The sequence below is a fragment of the Lissotriton helveticus genome, chromosome 5_1, assembly GCF_964261635.1.
Source record: "Lissotriton helveticus chromosome 5_1, aLisHel1.1, whole genome shotgun sequence".
Lineage (NCBI taxonomy): Eukaryota > Metazoa > Chordata > Amphibia > Caudata > Salamandridae > Lissotriton > Lissotriton helveticus.
Window position 1 is genome coordinate 192,010,573 of NC_136065.1, and position 17,733 is coordinate 192,028,305.

The following is a 17,733-nucleotide window of genomic DNA, read 5'->3' on the forward strand; positions in this document are numbered from 1 at the left end:
ATTGGCTTTGCCAATGCTTGTTATTTTATTTTCTAAAATCATTTTAAAGCTATTTAGTGCTCTTGCAATTAAAAAACAAAACACTGCTGAGCACATGGATTTTTCGCTGTCCCCCACAGATCTCTATTCCCTTTAGAATGAGGAGGGGTGGTGTATGTGTGTGTGCATTTCAGTTTATGTTATAAAATGGTAAATGTAAGATGAATTTTGGTCGAGAAGCTAATTCAATTCGAAAGCCCTCTCTTTTCTGCCTCACACAGGGCTTATTTACAAGCCCAGTGCGCCACCGGAATGTCACTTTTCATTGCGCTTTTCACTACTTAAACATTCTGTGCTTCTGCCTGCAGGTGGAATGCACGACTGGGTTAGGATGGCAGATGGGTTCTTTACACTCAGTCTAGACAGGCACACAAAGGGAGCTGAGGTGTGCCGTGCATATCCTGATGGGCCATCACCAAGCTGATGGTCCTTCCTGAGCTAGAGTGGTGGAAGGAGTTATCAGTGACACTGGAATAGGTCTGTGCCTGTCCTCACACAAAGCTGTCTATACCCCCCGGTAGTGTGTATGGAGCCAAGTCAGAGAATGGCAGGGCTTTTGCACTACAAAGACTTTCCTTTGAAGTTTGTCTACTTCTAAGCAGAAAGTGGTGTAAGTATTGGACCTCTGCCACTCTCAAATTAGAGAACTTCTGAACTGAGGACATTCTGCCAGAAAGAACTTGGAGCTGGATGTTGTAAGAGGGACTGTCGCTCTACCTGTTGATTTGTTGTGCTGGCCTGCTGCTTGCTGCTTCTCTCCTTGTAGTGAAAGGACTATTCGGATAAATATTGGCTATTTTTCTAAACTGGTGTGGACTTGTTTTGTAGTGTTTTCACTGTGTTACTGTGTGTGTATGTACAAATGCTTTACAAATTGCCTCTGAGAAAAGCTGACTGCTTGTTCCAAGCTACCAAGGGTGTGAGCATGGGTTATCTTATCTGTGTGACTCCCTTATCTAGGGTGAGGGTCCCTTCTTGGACAGGGTGCAAACCACTACCAACTGAGACCCCATTTCTAACAATTACTGACTCTCAAAATAGGGTTAGTACATTCCAAATGACTCTTTAGTGGTCGCAAATGGACCAATTCTCTGTTTGTGTCTGCTAAAAAATGTCAAACATCTGGCCCCATATCCCTTTGTATCTTGGCATGGATGAAACTGTGCTAATCCTATGCTTAAAAACTTGGATAGAAAAGGAGACATTTTAGGTGAGCAAATTCCGAATGTCGCTGTTGTTGTAGGGTGCTCTGTACAGCGGCTGCTCTCCACCTAAACTTGGTAACTACCCAGAGTTCTCTACTTCGTATTTTTGCATAATTTATGTGTCACTCTATGCCTGAAAGGGTATTGTTTTGACTTTTACTGAGTGTTCCCTTGTGTAAAGCACCCAAGTAGATGCAGAGCTGCATACACCAACAATTAACAGTCTACCAAGTGCATGGTGGCAGTCACTAATTGCAGTGAATTAAATCCATTTGTTTCATTCTGTACCCTAGCTTACAGTTTACTAACTGTCACTTTCATAACTTGTAAACTATTTGTCAGTAGATTGATAGCCAGGGGTGATAGAGCAAGTCCAGGAGCTACAAGTAGGAGCACAATGGTAGAAGTTGCCCCCCGTGACGACCCCTAATTATGGACCACAGGAATGTGGGCACTGCTGTAGCCAGAGCTTGAGAACAGGGTATCCTTTGATGCAACAGATTCTGTAATTACACAGGACAAAGACTTCTCGCATCAAGTTTTGCATTACAGCCACTATATTCTGGGCAATGCTGGCAAAACATCAGACCCAGTAGTGTGGCATATGTTTGCCTGTTTTTGTGATTGTGTACATTTGTATGTCTTGTGTGCTGCCCCGTTGGCGTTCTTGTTTACTTTTGTCTGTGTGTGTCATGAAAAGTGGGATAGTGAGAAAAGGCTGTTGTTATGAATCATCACTCTACCTTTCAGTCTGCATGACGCCTCCTCTAGTGCTCATGAATATACTCCCAGCACAGAAGGACGTAAAGTGACTCACTGCACGACAGCGGCTCCAGAGGTAGGAGTGAGTGAGCAGAAAATACTGCGCTCGTGAGCGTTAGAATGAAGATTAATGCATAATTTTAGAATAAGAATAATGTGTTTGTAACCAAGGGCGAGGTGTAAAAAGCATTTTTGTAGTCGTAAACAGCCTGATTTGCTGAATCTGGCTGGTTGCGACCGCAAAAATGCTTTTTCTGATCTACAAAGCCCAAGTTGCAACATAGTACCGAAATGGAGTTTGGGTTTAGCGATTCGGTCACTGCACTCGACGCACTCTATGCCAATGCCCTCTACACCACTTTACTCAGAACCAATGCATTCTATGCCAATTTACTCTGCACCACTATACTTTATACCACTTCACTCTAGGCCACTCTACTCCACTCTACTATACTCCATTTCACGATATATCACTCTATCATGCTCTACTCCATTAAACTCTCCTACACTGACACTCTACTTCACTCTATGCAATCCCATTCTAAAGCACTCTACTCCACTCTATGAGATTCTATGCCACTACTCCACTCTACAACACTCTATACAACTCTCTCTATCTACACCATTATATGCCTCTCTACTTTACAAAGCTCTACTCCACTCTACGCAACACCCTCTACACCACTTCACTCTTCTCTACACCACCCTACGACATTCTATCCCACTCCACTCTGACATTCTACTCAACTCTGACACTGTACTCTGCTCTACACTACTCAACTCTATGCCCTTCCACTCTACTCCCTCCATGACACTCCACAACACTGTACGCTATTCCATGACACTCTACTCCACTCCTCTCCACGCCACTCAGCTCTCATGTACGCCACTCTATGTCACTCCATAACACACCACTCTACTCCACTAACTTTTAGCCATGCTGAACAGCAGTCACTCTGGTGTACAACATTGTTGAAATATATTGGCAAAGCCAAAGCGCTTGCATAGGCGACACCTATTGGCTTTGCCAGAGCTTTTTATATTTGCATTTTATACCCCCATGTCAAATCAATGCCCAATAAAAGGCCATAATACAAACATCAGATATGACAAGAGAAAAACCCACACACAGCGTGAGAGCAGAGGAAGCTGGCTGGAAGCTCAAAGCAGTGGCCAACCTGTGGTTCACTTCTGGGGAGATACAGCCCCCTCTGCCAGACCCAGCCTAGTTGCACCACCTCCCCTTTGCTTTTGGGATTTGGGAGAGGGGATGTGGGATGTGCAGCCAGTCTCAGACAGTGACACTGGTAGACTTGTTTCACATTGGTTTTGAGTCACAGTCAGCAACGTTTGTCAGTGGGTCGAGACCAGTCCTCAGTCACTCAGAGCAACACCGATGCTGTGGTATCAGATTACGGTTGAGTTACTGACAGCGACATTGTTACACTTGGGTGATAACAGTCCTCAGTCACAGACAACAACACTGACACAGTGGTGTCAATCGGTGCTTAGTCACACACAGTTACACTGGTAGAGTGGTGTCAGGTCAGTCCTCAGTCACAGACAGCGATTTTGCCACAGTGGTGTTAAATCCATGCTCAGCTACGTGCAACAACACAGGTACAGATCCTGTCGGTTCAGCCCTCGGTCACCCAGAGCATCACTTGGACACTGAGAGCTCCTCAGTCACATACAGTGGCACTGCAGCATCAAGTTTTAGAAAATCAGTCCTCACAAATTCTTCCTGTGGTTAGTGATATTGGTTTATGAACCCTCAATTAATTAAAGTGAATTTGGAATAGCAGTGTGAGGGGATAAGCACTCAGTCAAAGGTGACAGTGGAGTCAGGAGATTAGCTCTCAGTCACTCACTGTAACTGTGGGATAAAAATGTGAGTGGATCAACCCATAGAAGGTGTGATGTTGAGATAGCAGTGTCAAGCCTGCTCTAGTCACACACTATGAAAAGGGGACAGCAGTGTATGAAGTCACAAACTTTAACATGTTATTTATGTATTTAGAGCTTATTCAATAGCGTGGGTTCTTTATGGTGCATCCTGGAGAGTCGGGAATCACACACCAGGCTATGTAGGTACAAAGTGAATATTCAAGTTTGAGGTGAAGGGAGCAATGGGAATTCAATGTGATGAAGTGTGTAAATGTCAACATGCTGTAGGTAGGTGGATGACCTTACAGCGTCACCCAGCTGCATACATACCACCATTTTAGAAGAGGAAAGTGGGAGATTTAAAAACATAATGGGGAGAATGTATTTCTCCCATAGATTTCTATTGATGCCTGAAACAGGCCTTTTGGCATGACTGGGACTTGCAAGTGTGCTGTTGCAGGATCGGTATCAGAAATGCAAATATAATGTTTTCCCTTGTCTGTCAGTAGCATGGAGAAAGGGCTATGGCTGGCAGGGAGACTGTGACCGAAATGCTGTGCACTGGCCTGCAGGAGCAGGTTACTGGCACTGCATACTCTGAGACACACAAGACCAATCCTGTCGACTGAATCCCCTGAGGAATCAGGTTTTTGCATGTAGAAATCAGAAGGCAGAATACCAGCCTTGAAATTAGTAGTCTCATGCCTGAATCGGGTGGGTTGGCGCGTGTTATGCTGTGTGTAGGCCACATTGAGTCTGGGCATTGCTCTGCCTATCGTCTCTACCATCCCCAAAGTTCTTACACGTGGAGGGAGACACATGCCACATGCTAAGAATCCCACAGAAAGAGCATACATGCCAACCCTCCCGATTGAGGCGGGATACTACCGATTTCATGGCTAGACTCCTACCTCCCGATTCCTGCATGCAAAAACCTGATTCATCAGCTCGCTTCCGATTGCAGTGGCTGGTCTTGTGTGACTCGGATTATGCACGGACAATAACCTGCTCATGCAGAAAGTGCAGAACATTTTTGTCACACTTTCTTTGCCTGTCATAGCGATTTCTCTGTGCTCCTGCCAGGTATGGAAAACAAGTACATTAGGAAGTTCTGATATCCGATCCTCCAGCAGCAGACTTGCAAGTCCCATACATGCCAGTAGCCCAGATGCAGGCAGCAGTAGAAGTCAATGAGAGAAATACATTCTCCTGATTATTTTTAAAAAAAAACACTTTCCTCTCCCAAAATGTTGGCATGTATGTAACAGGGACAAGCGACGGCTTCTCCGTTATGGCGAAGGAGCGCCGTCCCCCCTCCCCCGCCAGTAGCCCAAAAAATGAAAAATAAAACAATAATAAACTCTTGTTTATTATCATTTTACTTTTGGTCTCAGAGCCGAGGTTTGGAGTGGGCCAAACCATCATGTGCACCGAAGCTCTCTCCAGCCCGAGCTGCGTTGCTGAGTTAGAAAGAGCAGGCACGGGCTCCCAGTCTAACTGGGAGTACAAATCGAAGGCACTCAGGTCATCAGCATGAAAGCAGCCTCAGGATTGGCCGCAGTGGAGTCTGGGTGTCTTTGCCTCCAGTGGAGAGGAGCTGGATGCGGCAGGTAAGTGTTTTTAGTTTTTCTTTATTTGTTTAATCATCCGTCCATCCTAGGGTGACCAACTTGCATTGGTGCAAATTCAGGACGGTGAGTGTAAAAATTCAGGACAAAGGGTCAAAATTCAGGACACAAATTCAGGACAGGAGGTTAAAATTCAGGACAAAACTTCAGGACAATAGGTAAGTTTTACAGACACATCAGAGGTCGCGCAATAGTATATAAGTAAGCCCAGCCATTTCCAAACATATGCAACCATTTGCAAACCTATCCATCATGTATCCTTCCATCTATCATTTCACTCATCCATCCCTTCATCCATCCTTTCACTCATCCATCCATTATCCATCCATCCACCCTTTCACCCTATCCATCTGTACGCTTATCCATCCACTCTTCATCCCATCCATCCATTCACTCATCCATCCAGCCATTTACCCTTTCACCAATCCAGCCATCCTTTCACTTACTAATCCTTCCACCCATCCACTCTTTTAGTCATCCATCCTCCCTTTCTCTCTCCATCAACCTTTTCACTTAGCCAACCTTCCTTCCATCATCCATCCACCCACCCATCCATCCATCTACTCATCCACTCATGAATCCATCCATTGACCCTATCACTCATCCATCTATCATTTCACTCCTTCACACATCTATTCATGCTTTTGTCCATCTACCTTGCCCTTCACTGACTCATCCATCCTTACATCCACCCTTTCACTCATACGTCCATTCATTCACCCTTGCACTTATCAATCCATCAATCCATCCATCATTGCACTCGTCCACGCACCCACCCATCATCCACCCAACCATCCACCCACCCATCCACTCATCCATCCTTTCACCCACCCACCATTCACCCATCCACTCATCCATCCATCCATCCTTTCACCTACCCACTCATCATCCACCCATCCTTTCACCCACCCACTCATCATCCATCCATCCTTTCACCCACCCACTCATCATCCATCCATCCTTTCACCCACCCACTCCTCATCCATCCATCCATCCTTTCACCCACCCACTCTCCGTCCATCCATCCTTTCACCCACCCACTCATCATCCATCCATCCTTCCCCTCATCATCCAACCATCCTTACCCTCATCCATCCATCCATCCTTCCCCTCATCCATCCATCCTTTCACCCATCATTCCCCTCATCATCCATCCTTCCTTTCACCCACCCCTCCATCCATCCATCCTCCCCCTCATCATCCATCCATCCATCCCCTCATCATCCATCCATCCATCCTTCCCCTCATCACCCATCCATCCATCCTTCCCCTCATCATCCATCCTTCCCCTCATCATCCATCCATCCTTCCCCTCATCATCCATCCATCCTTCCCCTCATCATCCATCCATCCTTTCACCCACCCACTCATCATCCATCCATCCTTCCCCTCATCATGCATCCATCCTTCCCCTCATCATCCATCCATCCATCCTTCCACCCACCCACTCATCATCCATCCATCCATTCTTCCCCTCATCATCCATCCTTCCCCTCATCATCCATCCATCCATCCTTCCACCCACCCACTTATCATCCATCCATCCATCCTTCCCTTCATCATCCATCCATCCTTCCTTCCACCCACCCACTTATCATCCATCCATCCATCCTTCCCTTCATCATCCATCCATCCTTCCTTCCACCCACCCACTCATCATCCATCCATCCATCCATCCTTCCCCTCATCATCCATCCATCCATCCATCCTTCCCCTCATCATCCATCCATCTTTTCACCCACCCCCCTCATCATCCATCCATCCATCCTTCCCCTCATCATCCATCCTTTTACCACCCCCTCATCATCCATCCATCCTACCCCTCATCATCCATCCTCCCCCTCATCATCCATTCATCCATCCTTCCCCTCATCATCCATCCATCCATCCATCCCCTCATCATCCATCCTTTCACCCACCCCCTCATCATCCATCCATCCTACCCCTCATCATCCATCCTCCCCCTCATCATCCATCCATCCATCCTTCCCCTCATCATCCACCCATCCATCCATCCTTCCCCTCATCATCCATCCATCCTTTCACCCACCCCTCCATCCATCCTCCCCCTCATCATCCATCCATCCATCCTTCCCCTCATCATCCATCCATCCTTTCACCCACCCATCCAACCATCCATCCTTCCCTCCATCCATCCATCCTTCCCCTCATCATCCATCCATCCTTTCACCCACCCATCCATCCATCCATCCATCCTTCCCTCCATCCATCCATCCTTCCCCTCATCCATCCATCCTTCCCCTCATCCATCTTTCCCCTCATCCATCATCCAGCTACCGTTCCACCCATACATCCAGCTATTTACATTTTCTCTCATCCATCCTTCCCCTCACTCAAAAATCCATCCATCCTCTCTCATTAGCCATTTATTCACTCTTTCATTCATCCATTTACCCTTTCACTAATTCATCCAGCCATCCACCCATCCCTTCACTTACTCACTCGCCCACCTTTCCATATTAATTTTGAGCTGAGCCCTTTTGAGAAGAGGCTCATCAAGAACTCCGCCCTCGCTGCAGGAGCCATTCCAGGACTGAAACAGAATCCACCCAGGGCGGAGACAGGATCCACCACAGGGGGGGACAAGAGCCATCACAGGCGGGGGGGTGGACTGGAGCCACCACATGGGGGAACAGGAGCCATCACTGAGGGGAGGGCAGGAGCCATCACAGGAGAGGGAACAGGATCCACCAGGGTGGGCACAGGGGTGGGCATGCAGTATTCTAGTATCATCTTGGGCTCCTCGCCCCCTCCTGCTCAAGACAAGGAAGACAGGCTCTCTGTCCAAAATGCCATCCCCCACTGTGATGCATAGTACTTACAGGAGATACTCTAAGAGAACTGATTGAACTGATTGTCCTCCATACTTTGTTAATCAGTGTGGGTGTGATTGTGCCTTTTCTTTATTTTATTACATTATAAACTGAATGTTTGAAGAACTGAGGTTTGCTTACAATTTAGTGACAGTAATTAAGCTCTGTGAAGAGAACAACGTGCAGCTTCGGTGTAATCTGGCGGAGTCTAGGATGTTTGGGGCCCTGGGCTGAGGGGAATGTGTGAGGCCCCCTCTAAATTGCAGAGACGTGACCATTCAGGGCTGTTTGCATCTGAACAGATGCCCCCTGCTCCTGAACCTGCAGCCCCCACCCCCTCTCAGTCACCTTCAAGCACCTCTTAACAGGTCATCAAGGGCTGGAGGTGTCAGGGCTGCCATCCCGCTGCGCCTCTCCACTGCTGCGAGGTATCTGAGCTTTGATGCAGCATTGGAGTCAAGAAGAGAGGTGGGTGCAAGCTGTGCCGGCGTTAGGGTGGGTGGGGCGACCGGTGCCCGGCTAAAATGACGGACAAATGGCGTCCGTTAAAGAATCCTTCACGGACAACGGACAGACGGCCAAAATTACGGACTGTCCGTGAAATTTACGGACGGTTGGTCACTCTAGTCCATGCCCCCTTTCCTCACCCCCTTGCTCTGCCACTCTATTGAGACACAGACTGCTACTGCAATAGGCCACTGATCAGTTTCAGGCGCTATCTCTGTGAGACTAGTGCCGTAGATACGCATTCAAACACGCTGATTGACACTTGTATAGTAGCAGCCGTGCCCACTGCAGGTAAGAGCGTTGGGGCCGGGTGTGGGGGGGATTTCGAGAGACGGCCATGAGGGAAAATTAATTATTTAATTTTCCCCCATGGTCGTCGCTCGAAATCACCCTCCACCCGGCCCCACCGCTCTTACCTGCAGCGGCTGCGGATGGTTAGTGGTGTTTGGGGATCAGTGCTCGGTTACCAACAGCAGTAAAAGGGCAGATGACCAGCACTCTATCCAGAAAAGGACTGCAGGACATGAGCTTCATGCGTTATGGTGTCAGCAGCCCTGCTCTTAAATGTCTTAGCGCCAAAGAGTTTGAATTTTTGAAGTTGTAAACACAAGGGCAGTATACTCATGCATCCCTCCAGCTGTTCTCAGTCTTAAACTCGCTTCTCACGAAGGCTGCACGCCGTACTCTCCTTTTCAAACACGACGTTACTGAAAATCCTTGTAAACAGAGCTGGGGGGGCGTTGGGAGGGGGCGGGTGGCTGAGCAGTGGCCTCGCGCCTTCCCTCCGCACTGACGTCAGCCTACGCGCTCCTTCATAAACAAAGGTCAGCAAATTGAATGGCGGCTCCTCGTGGGGCCTGCGTGCGCGCGTGCTTTATCGGCCTAACTGTGTTACTGCGGTCAGCTAATGAGTGCAATTGAAGGACGTATCGATTGGCTAACCTTGTTTCTCTAAAGGTTGACGCAAGGCAGAGCACAATACAGCGCTACTTGTTCCTTCAAATTAAAGAAAGCCACGCAGTTGCCATACAGATGAATCAAAAACAGATTCGATTGGTGTAAAGGGCAGGACCTGGCCCCCCCTGGCTGGCATTTTAGGAGGAAGGGTGACAGACTAGTGGCCTTTCCCCCTTCTCTCCATACATTTGAGCCTCTCTTTTTTTCCATCCCTTCCTTCCCAGAACTATCTTGCATCTCTTCTGTTTCATTTTGTCCATACATTGCAAACTTGAGAACAAGTGGGCGGTAGATTTGGAGTAACAGATGTGAGAATGTGATTTCCCAATTAATTTGCATTGAAGTGGGCCAAGTTTTAGGGGGGAGAAATGCAAAATGGTTTTAGCTTTAAAAATGGGGAATCTCCTGCTTTGTTCTATATAATAATGTGAATTTGTCAAGCGCACATTCGCTCCTTGTGACATCATGCCGCTGAAAAGCCAATCCTTATCACTAAGTAGCTGTATAGTACCCATTATAGTGACCTTGAAAGGATGAAAGGCTGAGTGGAGGCACAAGAATTTGGACTTTTGACCAGGGGGTCATATACATTCTTGCAGTAGATACTTTAGTCCACTGAGCCAGAAGAAGCTTCTCTTTGTCTCCCTCCAACCCAAATCTTAATCTATCAATCTACAGTGCCTGCCAAATTGACCATCTGTGTGTCTGACTGCCAGTCTATCTGTCCACCTTTATATCTATTACTCTCTGTCTCTTAGCCTCTCTGTCTCTGTATGTCTGCTTAGTTGTATTTCTGTTTGACTGTCTAGCTGTACGCCGGTCTCTGTCTCACTTTCTTCTCATTTCTTGCCCAGACTGAAAAGAAAAATCAGCCCGCCAAAAATGTTCCGCCCTGCCCCACACTGCATGAGGCTGTGACTAGACTGATGCCAAAGGTGCATGCATGGACCTTGGTGGCAATGATTGCTTGAAGCCTGCCCCTTAGTTTGTAGCCCACTTGGAAAATGCCAGCGTGCCAGAAGGGCCAGGCCGGCCCACCTTGCTCCCTCTTGATCCCTCCACCAGAACTCCCTTATTGCTCTCTCAATATTTCCAGGGCTTTAAATGGACCGTTACTGTCCAGTACGGAGTACCAGCACTTTTTTATTTTGAGAGGGAGAGTACCAGCACTTTTCAAGAGAGACGTAGGGCCTCATTTATGAAAAGTGACGCATCGCTGCGTGAAAACAGCGATGCGTCACTTTTCACTGCGCACTCCTTGCGACACCAATGATGCGTCATATTTAATGTATGACGCATCATGTCGAAGGAGTTACAGATACGTCAGTATTTCTGACGTATCTGTAAGCGCAAAAGTGACGCATTGCTGGAGTGTGTCACAAAAGTGACGCAACTCCAGCAATGCGCCCTTTCACATGAGGCAAGCCCCATGTGAAAGGGCCTGCGTCAGTCTTACGCCTGCTGTGAGGCAGGCGTAAGATTTTGACCAGCGGCGTCCTAAAAGTGACGCAGTGAAATCTCATAGATTTCACTGCGTCACTTCTACTACCCTTCCTCGCGTCAATACCCCCCCCCCCCCCTTGCATACAATATACCTGGCGCAGGTATAATGTGGCGGAGGGGTTTACAAAGTGACGCATCTACCTAGATTCGTCACTTTGTAAATATGGTGCAACAATGCACATTATTTACGCTGCTCGTGCGTCACAAAAAGTGACGCACCGGCGGCGTAAAAGTGACACACGGCCTCATAAATGAGGCCCGTAGTACTTTTAATTGAAGAGTACCGGCACTTCTCAGAAACAAGCAGGCACTCCGCTACAGAGTACCTGCAGTTCTATTTTTCCTCTTCAAGCACTCAATATTCCTATTCATGGTTGGTCAGCATGCATCTTTTCCAAAAAGCCCACCTTGGCTTTTAATGACACAGCAGGGAGTGGGGTGTAGGGCAGCATTTTAAAGGAGCCAGGCAGCATTATTGGGGTGACACCGAGAAAATAGGCACATGCCTGCTTAGAGCCAGATATGAGATCCCGGTGGGCGCCCTCAGGCAGATATTGGTTTCCTGATGATGAGCTCAGACAGCGTGTAACATAAGATGAATGTTTTCCCTAGCTGTTCTTTCTTTCTTGGTGTTCATAATAACTGGTTTCGTGGAAAATATTGATCAGCACAAATCCAACAATGTCATCCTTGGACAGTGAAAAATAAGTATTCTCGACAAACCTGAGAAGCTCCAGTTTCTTGAAAGCTTAAGTGCAGGTAGGCATGTTTTTGTTTAAAAAACAAGATGTTTGTTAGTTACAGAGAAAGAATATCACCAGAGATCAGCGGCGCAGGGTGGATTGCCAGGGTCCGGGGCGCGGCAAGTACTGTGCCGCACAATTTGCTCCCAGGGCAACCGCCCCGTGCCCACCCCCCACGGTACACCACTGCAAGAGGTTCCCAAATCTTAGTATTTTTCATGTATATTATTTTTTTAATAATTTCATTTTTATTTTTAAATCGAGGCGACAGTGTACTTTGAATAGCATTGTTTATATCAACGTACAGGCCCTGTAAGCTTGTTCAGGTGTAGGTTCATTTCTATGATTGTTGGGGGGGGGGGGGGAGAATTAGGACCAAGTCCAGGGTGGATTTATTGTAGCAGTTGTGCAAATAGAGGCAGGGGACTCAGTAGTGTCTCAAGAGAAAGAGTGGAGCAAGAAATCTTCGGAGCAAGAAATCTTCGGGCTAGGGCCTGCATTTCCATAAATTGAGGTAAGGAAACAGCCATACAGAGTCACAATTGGGTAGCAGCATACTACAAGAAAAGTTATGCAAAAAATACAATTTTATCAGGGAACAGGGATTGCTCAAACGGCACAGCACTATTTTGCCTGCCGTCCAAAAACCCTTAGGCTTTTTCCTGTGATTCTCTTCCTTGAGCGTATAAGTGCGATGGGTTATTAGAATCTTGTTTTAATTTTCTGTTACTTCGTTTTGTATCAGTTCAGCTGGTTTATCCTTTGAGGCCTGATCTCTGTGTTTGACCTTTGAAGGGGTGACCTTGGCATGTTAACTCAGGTGCACATCCTTTCTCCTGAACTGCTTCCAGAACACGAGGAAGACTTACATTCAACCGATTCCTGGTAAAACTGCGACCTTCCCTAGCAACAGAGAGGGTGAATCTGGAATGGGAGCACACAAACGATTCCAGGCGTTGCAGGCTTAACATTTGGATCCTACCCTTTCCTGCATGGGAAACGGAATTTGCCAGGCTAAACAACAGTACAATTTCACTGGATTAAAAAAATGTGTTCACATCACACGTCCCTCCGAGATCTCCAGTATCTAGGAAGGTCAACTAATGCCACTCAATATGCCACTCAATGCATGCACTTTTTTCAAAGTTATTGTGCTTTTATATTTTTGTGCATTATTAACTATGTGAATAACGTGGATTTACTCTCAGATAATTTTAGTTATCTATTGAATGAGAAACTTGCAGCTATGATTCCCCATGTGATATTGTTACCTATGAACCATAGGTGAAGAATATGAGTGCCGATATTATAGCTTTTCGTGGCTTGATTTGGGATTGGGGAGTTCCAATAGGCCTGACGGTAAAAGAAGTTTTTTTTTGGAGTTATGGATATTGAATTTAGTAACTCCCTTGTAGAGAAGCCATTGATTGCCTAGGCGTAGAACTCATATCTAATAAGTTCATTGATCGACTGTTTCTGCCTTGTGTCTTGTGTCTTAGGCATTGCGCAGTGCTACAATGAGTCTGTATTGGTGCTCTGGAAAAGGAGACGTCATTGAAGACTGGTGCAGGTGTGATCTAAGTGCCTTCGATGAGAGTGGACTTCCAAACTGCAGCCCTCTTCCTCAGCCTAGGTATGTACCTGATCAGACTTCCTCTGCTTCTGACTGAAAATTGGAAAATTAGCGCAACCTTGGCATATAAGAAAAGTTTTTTACAGCGCCCCATTGCCATACTACTGTCTGTTTCTTCTTCTCTCAGTGGCTCACACTAAACACTCCCAATGCCTCGAGTACACAGTAGTTCAGTGTTAGGTTTACGCTTTCTCTTACTCCATAAAACACTCCTCAATATCCATGCTTTCACTGTGGTCTAAACACAGGATTAGTGGAGAAGCGTGGCTCAATGGTTAGAGCGGCAGACCCTGATGCAGAGGTCTAGCCCGGGACCAGGGTTCAATTCCCCGCCTCGGCGGGTCTTGGGCTCAAAAAATCCACAGACCTGATAATTCTCGCCTCGGTGCCTATTCCAATCATGGAGTCCCACTCTGCAACTCTGGGCAATAGCTTGCTTAATCTCCACAATGGCCCCCACAACGCTAAGGATGCCTGGCCTCCACCTTGGGGGTGCCCAGGAGTGGACACCTCACAGGGAAAGCCAGGATGCGTTCCACAGCGTTATTCGTACAAGCGCCTTGAGACCCTTGCGGGTGAGTAGTGCGCTATACAAGTATCAATTTACATTTTTTACATTTAATCAGGATGCCTCCTACCATAGACCTAACAAGACAGGCTTTTACTTGTATATCTTTTGCACTATAGGTGTTCGGCCTGTGGCTGGCAACCTGGCCAGGGTCGCATCGCCTCTCTCAACCCTCCCTCCAACAGCACGAGCTGCCTTCTGCTCAACACTAGATCCTTAAGCAAGCATGCACTTGATGTCTACAATTTATTGATAGACTCCAGAGCCGACTGTCTGTTTCTGACAGAAACGTGGCTGGGCGAGGGAGCAGGACCTGATATCGCTACTGCCATCCCCCCAGCCATGTTATCTATAGGAAAGACAGAGCCAGTGGGAAGGGAGGCGGTGTTGCCCTGGTCATTGACAGGCGCATCACTTGCTCTATTCTTCCCTCTGATAACATCACGGGTTGTGAAGTTCTTGCCTTTTCCCTCTCCCTATCTCCTCAGCAAGCATGCATTGGGTTGTTGGTATATAGGCCCCCTGGCCCCACGGGCACCTTTTTTGAAGAACTCCACTCCCTGATTTCTACACTATGCCTCAGGTCCAACCACTGTCTGCTCCTGGGCGATTTCAACATTCACATGGACAAGGGGGCCGACTCAGACAGTATTAAGCTCAATGATATTGTCTCATCCTTAGGGTTTCTTCCTCACCTTCGGTCCTCTACTCACTGTAAAGGACATACATTAGACCAAATCTTTTCTACCGTTCCTGTTGTCCTGACCTCCCTCGCTCCGGTCCTGTGGTCAGACCATTTCTTAGCGGAATTTGAGATTCCTCTTAAGAAAAAGAGCATTGATGGCGGACAGTGGCGCAAAGCGCTCCCCTCCAGAGCTTTCCATCGAGTCTCCCCAGCTATGTTGTCGAAGGCCTTAGAGACCCACCCATGCCTGTTATCAGGCTCCCTGGAAACGGATCTTGATCTCTTGCAGGGTTGGCGGACCCAACGACTCGCCGACCTTGCTCCCCCCCCTACCTCCAAGGTCACTTTCTGTGAAATCCTCTGCCCCTTGGTTTTCCTCAGCACTTGCCATCAAACGACGGCAATGTAAAAAAACCGAAAGGATTTGGCGCAAACACTATGACGCCAGCTCCAAGGAAACCTACAGGGCAATTACGAGAGATTACCATCACGACATCACCGCCAGCAAAAAGGCCTATTTGGCTGGCAGAATAGATGACGCCTCCAATTCCTGTAAAGAAATCTTCAGGATAGTCAAGGATTTTATCTCCCCTCCCTGGTCCACTCCCAAAATTTCACACTCAGAGTCCTGGATCTCCGAACTAGCTGACTTTTTTGCCAGCAAAATTAGCACTATCCAGACCTCCTTTGGGACCGCTAACATTAACAACTCTTCCATCTCTTGGTCTCTTGATTCCTCCCAGACCTCGACAGCTCCCTCCTTGTGCAATTTTCCTTCACTGTCCCTCCAGTCCTCTTTAGACCTGCTCTCTAAATTAAAATCCGGCTCACCTCTTGACCCGTGCCCTGCTAAATTTCTCGCTCAAATGGCCCCTACCCTTAACCACCTTATCAACCCCATTCTTAACCTTTCGCTCAACACAGGTGTAGTCCCTCAGTCATGGAAACAGGCCCTCATTTTGCCTCTGCTTAAGAAAGCCAACCTGAACCCTGTATCCCATGCCAACTACAGACCCATCTCCCTTTTACCGGCTCTCGCGAAAGTGGCTGAGAAACACGTTCATACCACCCTGTCCCACTTTCTAGAGGCAAACAACATCCTACATAAATCTCAGTCTGGTTTCCGCTCTAATCTGAGCACCGAAACAGCTCTGCTTGAGGTCACCGAAGTGATCAAAGAAACCTTGGACAGGGGTGGAAAAACTCTGCTGGTGATGCTCGACCTCTCTGCTGCTTTCGACACCGTCCCCCACGACCGCCTCCTATCTAGACTCTGGGAGGTGGGTCTAAGGGGGACGGTGTTTAGCTGGTTGAGATCGTTCCTCTCCAACCGCCAGCAAACTATCTGGGCCCCACCTTTTTCTGCCGCGATGCCACCTTTGGAGGTCGGAGTGCCGCAGGGCTCAATTTTGAGCCCTTCGCTCTTCAACATTTATATGACCCCTCTGGCGGCCCAGACCCCTTTTGGGGCCCAGATAGTGTCGTACGCCGATGACACGCAACTCCTGTTCACCTGTGACAGAGGCCAGGACTTTGATGGAGTAGTTATTCAGGGCTGCCTGGGGGCTGTGTTCGACTGGCTCAATCGCCACAGCCTCAAATGTAACTCCGATAAGTCCGAAGTGCTTTTCTTCGGCTGCCCCGCAGATCCCAGATGGAAAGAATGGTGGCCTTCCGCCATGTCCCCTCCTGACAGTGACTCTGGGTCTGCAAAAAACCTGGGCATTCAGATCGACAACTGCCTCTCCTTTAGGGGCCACGTTTCGGGCCTGGCCGGCAGATGCTTTGCGATCTTGAAGATGCTGAGGAAGTTCTTGCCGTTCCTATCCTTGGAGCATAGAAAGATCACAGTACAGGCCCTGATCGGCTTACGCCTGGACTACTCCAATGTTCTGTACCTAGGACTGCCGGAACATCTTCTATCGCGTCTCCAGGTGGTGCAGAACTCTGCGGCCCGTGCCATCTTTGGCCTTACTAGGAGAGCCAGGGCCAGTGAGCTCCTCAGAACCCTTCACTGGCTGCCCATAAAGAAGCGGATCACTTTCAAGGCCCTGACCATTGCCTTCAAGGCCCTTCACGGCATAGGTGCCCGCTATCTTCAGAAATGGATCAGCTTCTATCTCCCAGCTAGATCCCTGCGCTCTTCAACCCAGGCCAGGGCAGTCACACCTTTGATCCGTCGGGCACGCTGTGGGGGCCGTTCTTTCAAACATCTTGCCCCCCAACTGTGGAATGACCTCCCTCTCTCTCTCAGATCTAGCCCTAATCTGCTGGCCTTCAGAAAAGATCTGAAAACTGTGCTTTTTACACAATAAGACCGCCCCTTCTTAGCCACGCTCTGCTCACTCGCCCTCTTCTTTTCCTTTTCTTCACTCTGGACCTGTGAGGCTCCGACAGCGCCCGGACACTCTTCGGAGTAGCCGTGCGCTATAGAAGCACCCCCTATAACATAACATAACATAACATAACTATAAGACCAATCTGGCAACCACCAAACAACGTCTCAAGCTGTATACTGTATCCTCTATTTTATGAGGTATTTCTGATTGTCAGAATACAGTTCCCTACAAAGTTTTCATGTGTTAGGTTTTTCTCTCTCCTCTTCATCTCAATAAGGCTAGTGTGCATTCTTTCAAATATCTCTCATAGCTTGTCCAACTCCCTCTCTGCTCTGTGGCTTTTTCCTGTCTGTCTCTTCTCTCGCTATTTGTCTAAGTAAATACTCTCTCCCTAGGGTTCCCAACCCTAAGCTGTGAAATGCTAGTATGTCCCTAGCTCTTTG

The 17,733-nt window shown here is 47.8% G+C and overlaps 1 protein-coding gene across 4 annotated transcripts in view; it reads left to right on the forward strand.

The window, feature by feature from the left end:
• The window catches only part of ASTN2 (astrotactin 2), a 2,754,112-nt gene that overhangs the window by 2,477,329 nt on the left and 259,050 nt on the right, over nucleotides 1–17,733 (forward strand). For all 4 annotated transcript variants that reach the window (XM_078641978.1, XM_078641979.1, XM_078641981.1 and 1 more), the window contains one exon: nucleotides 13,565–13,698. In XM_078641978.1, the coding sequence (XP_078498104.1) occupies nucleotides 13,565–13,698 (134 nt within the window). The remainder of the gene's footprint in view (nucleotides 1–13,564; nucleotides 13,699–17,733) is intronic.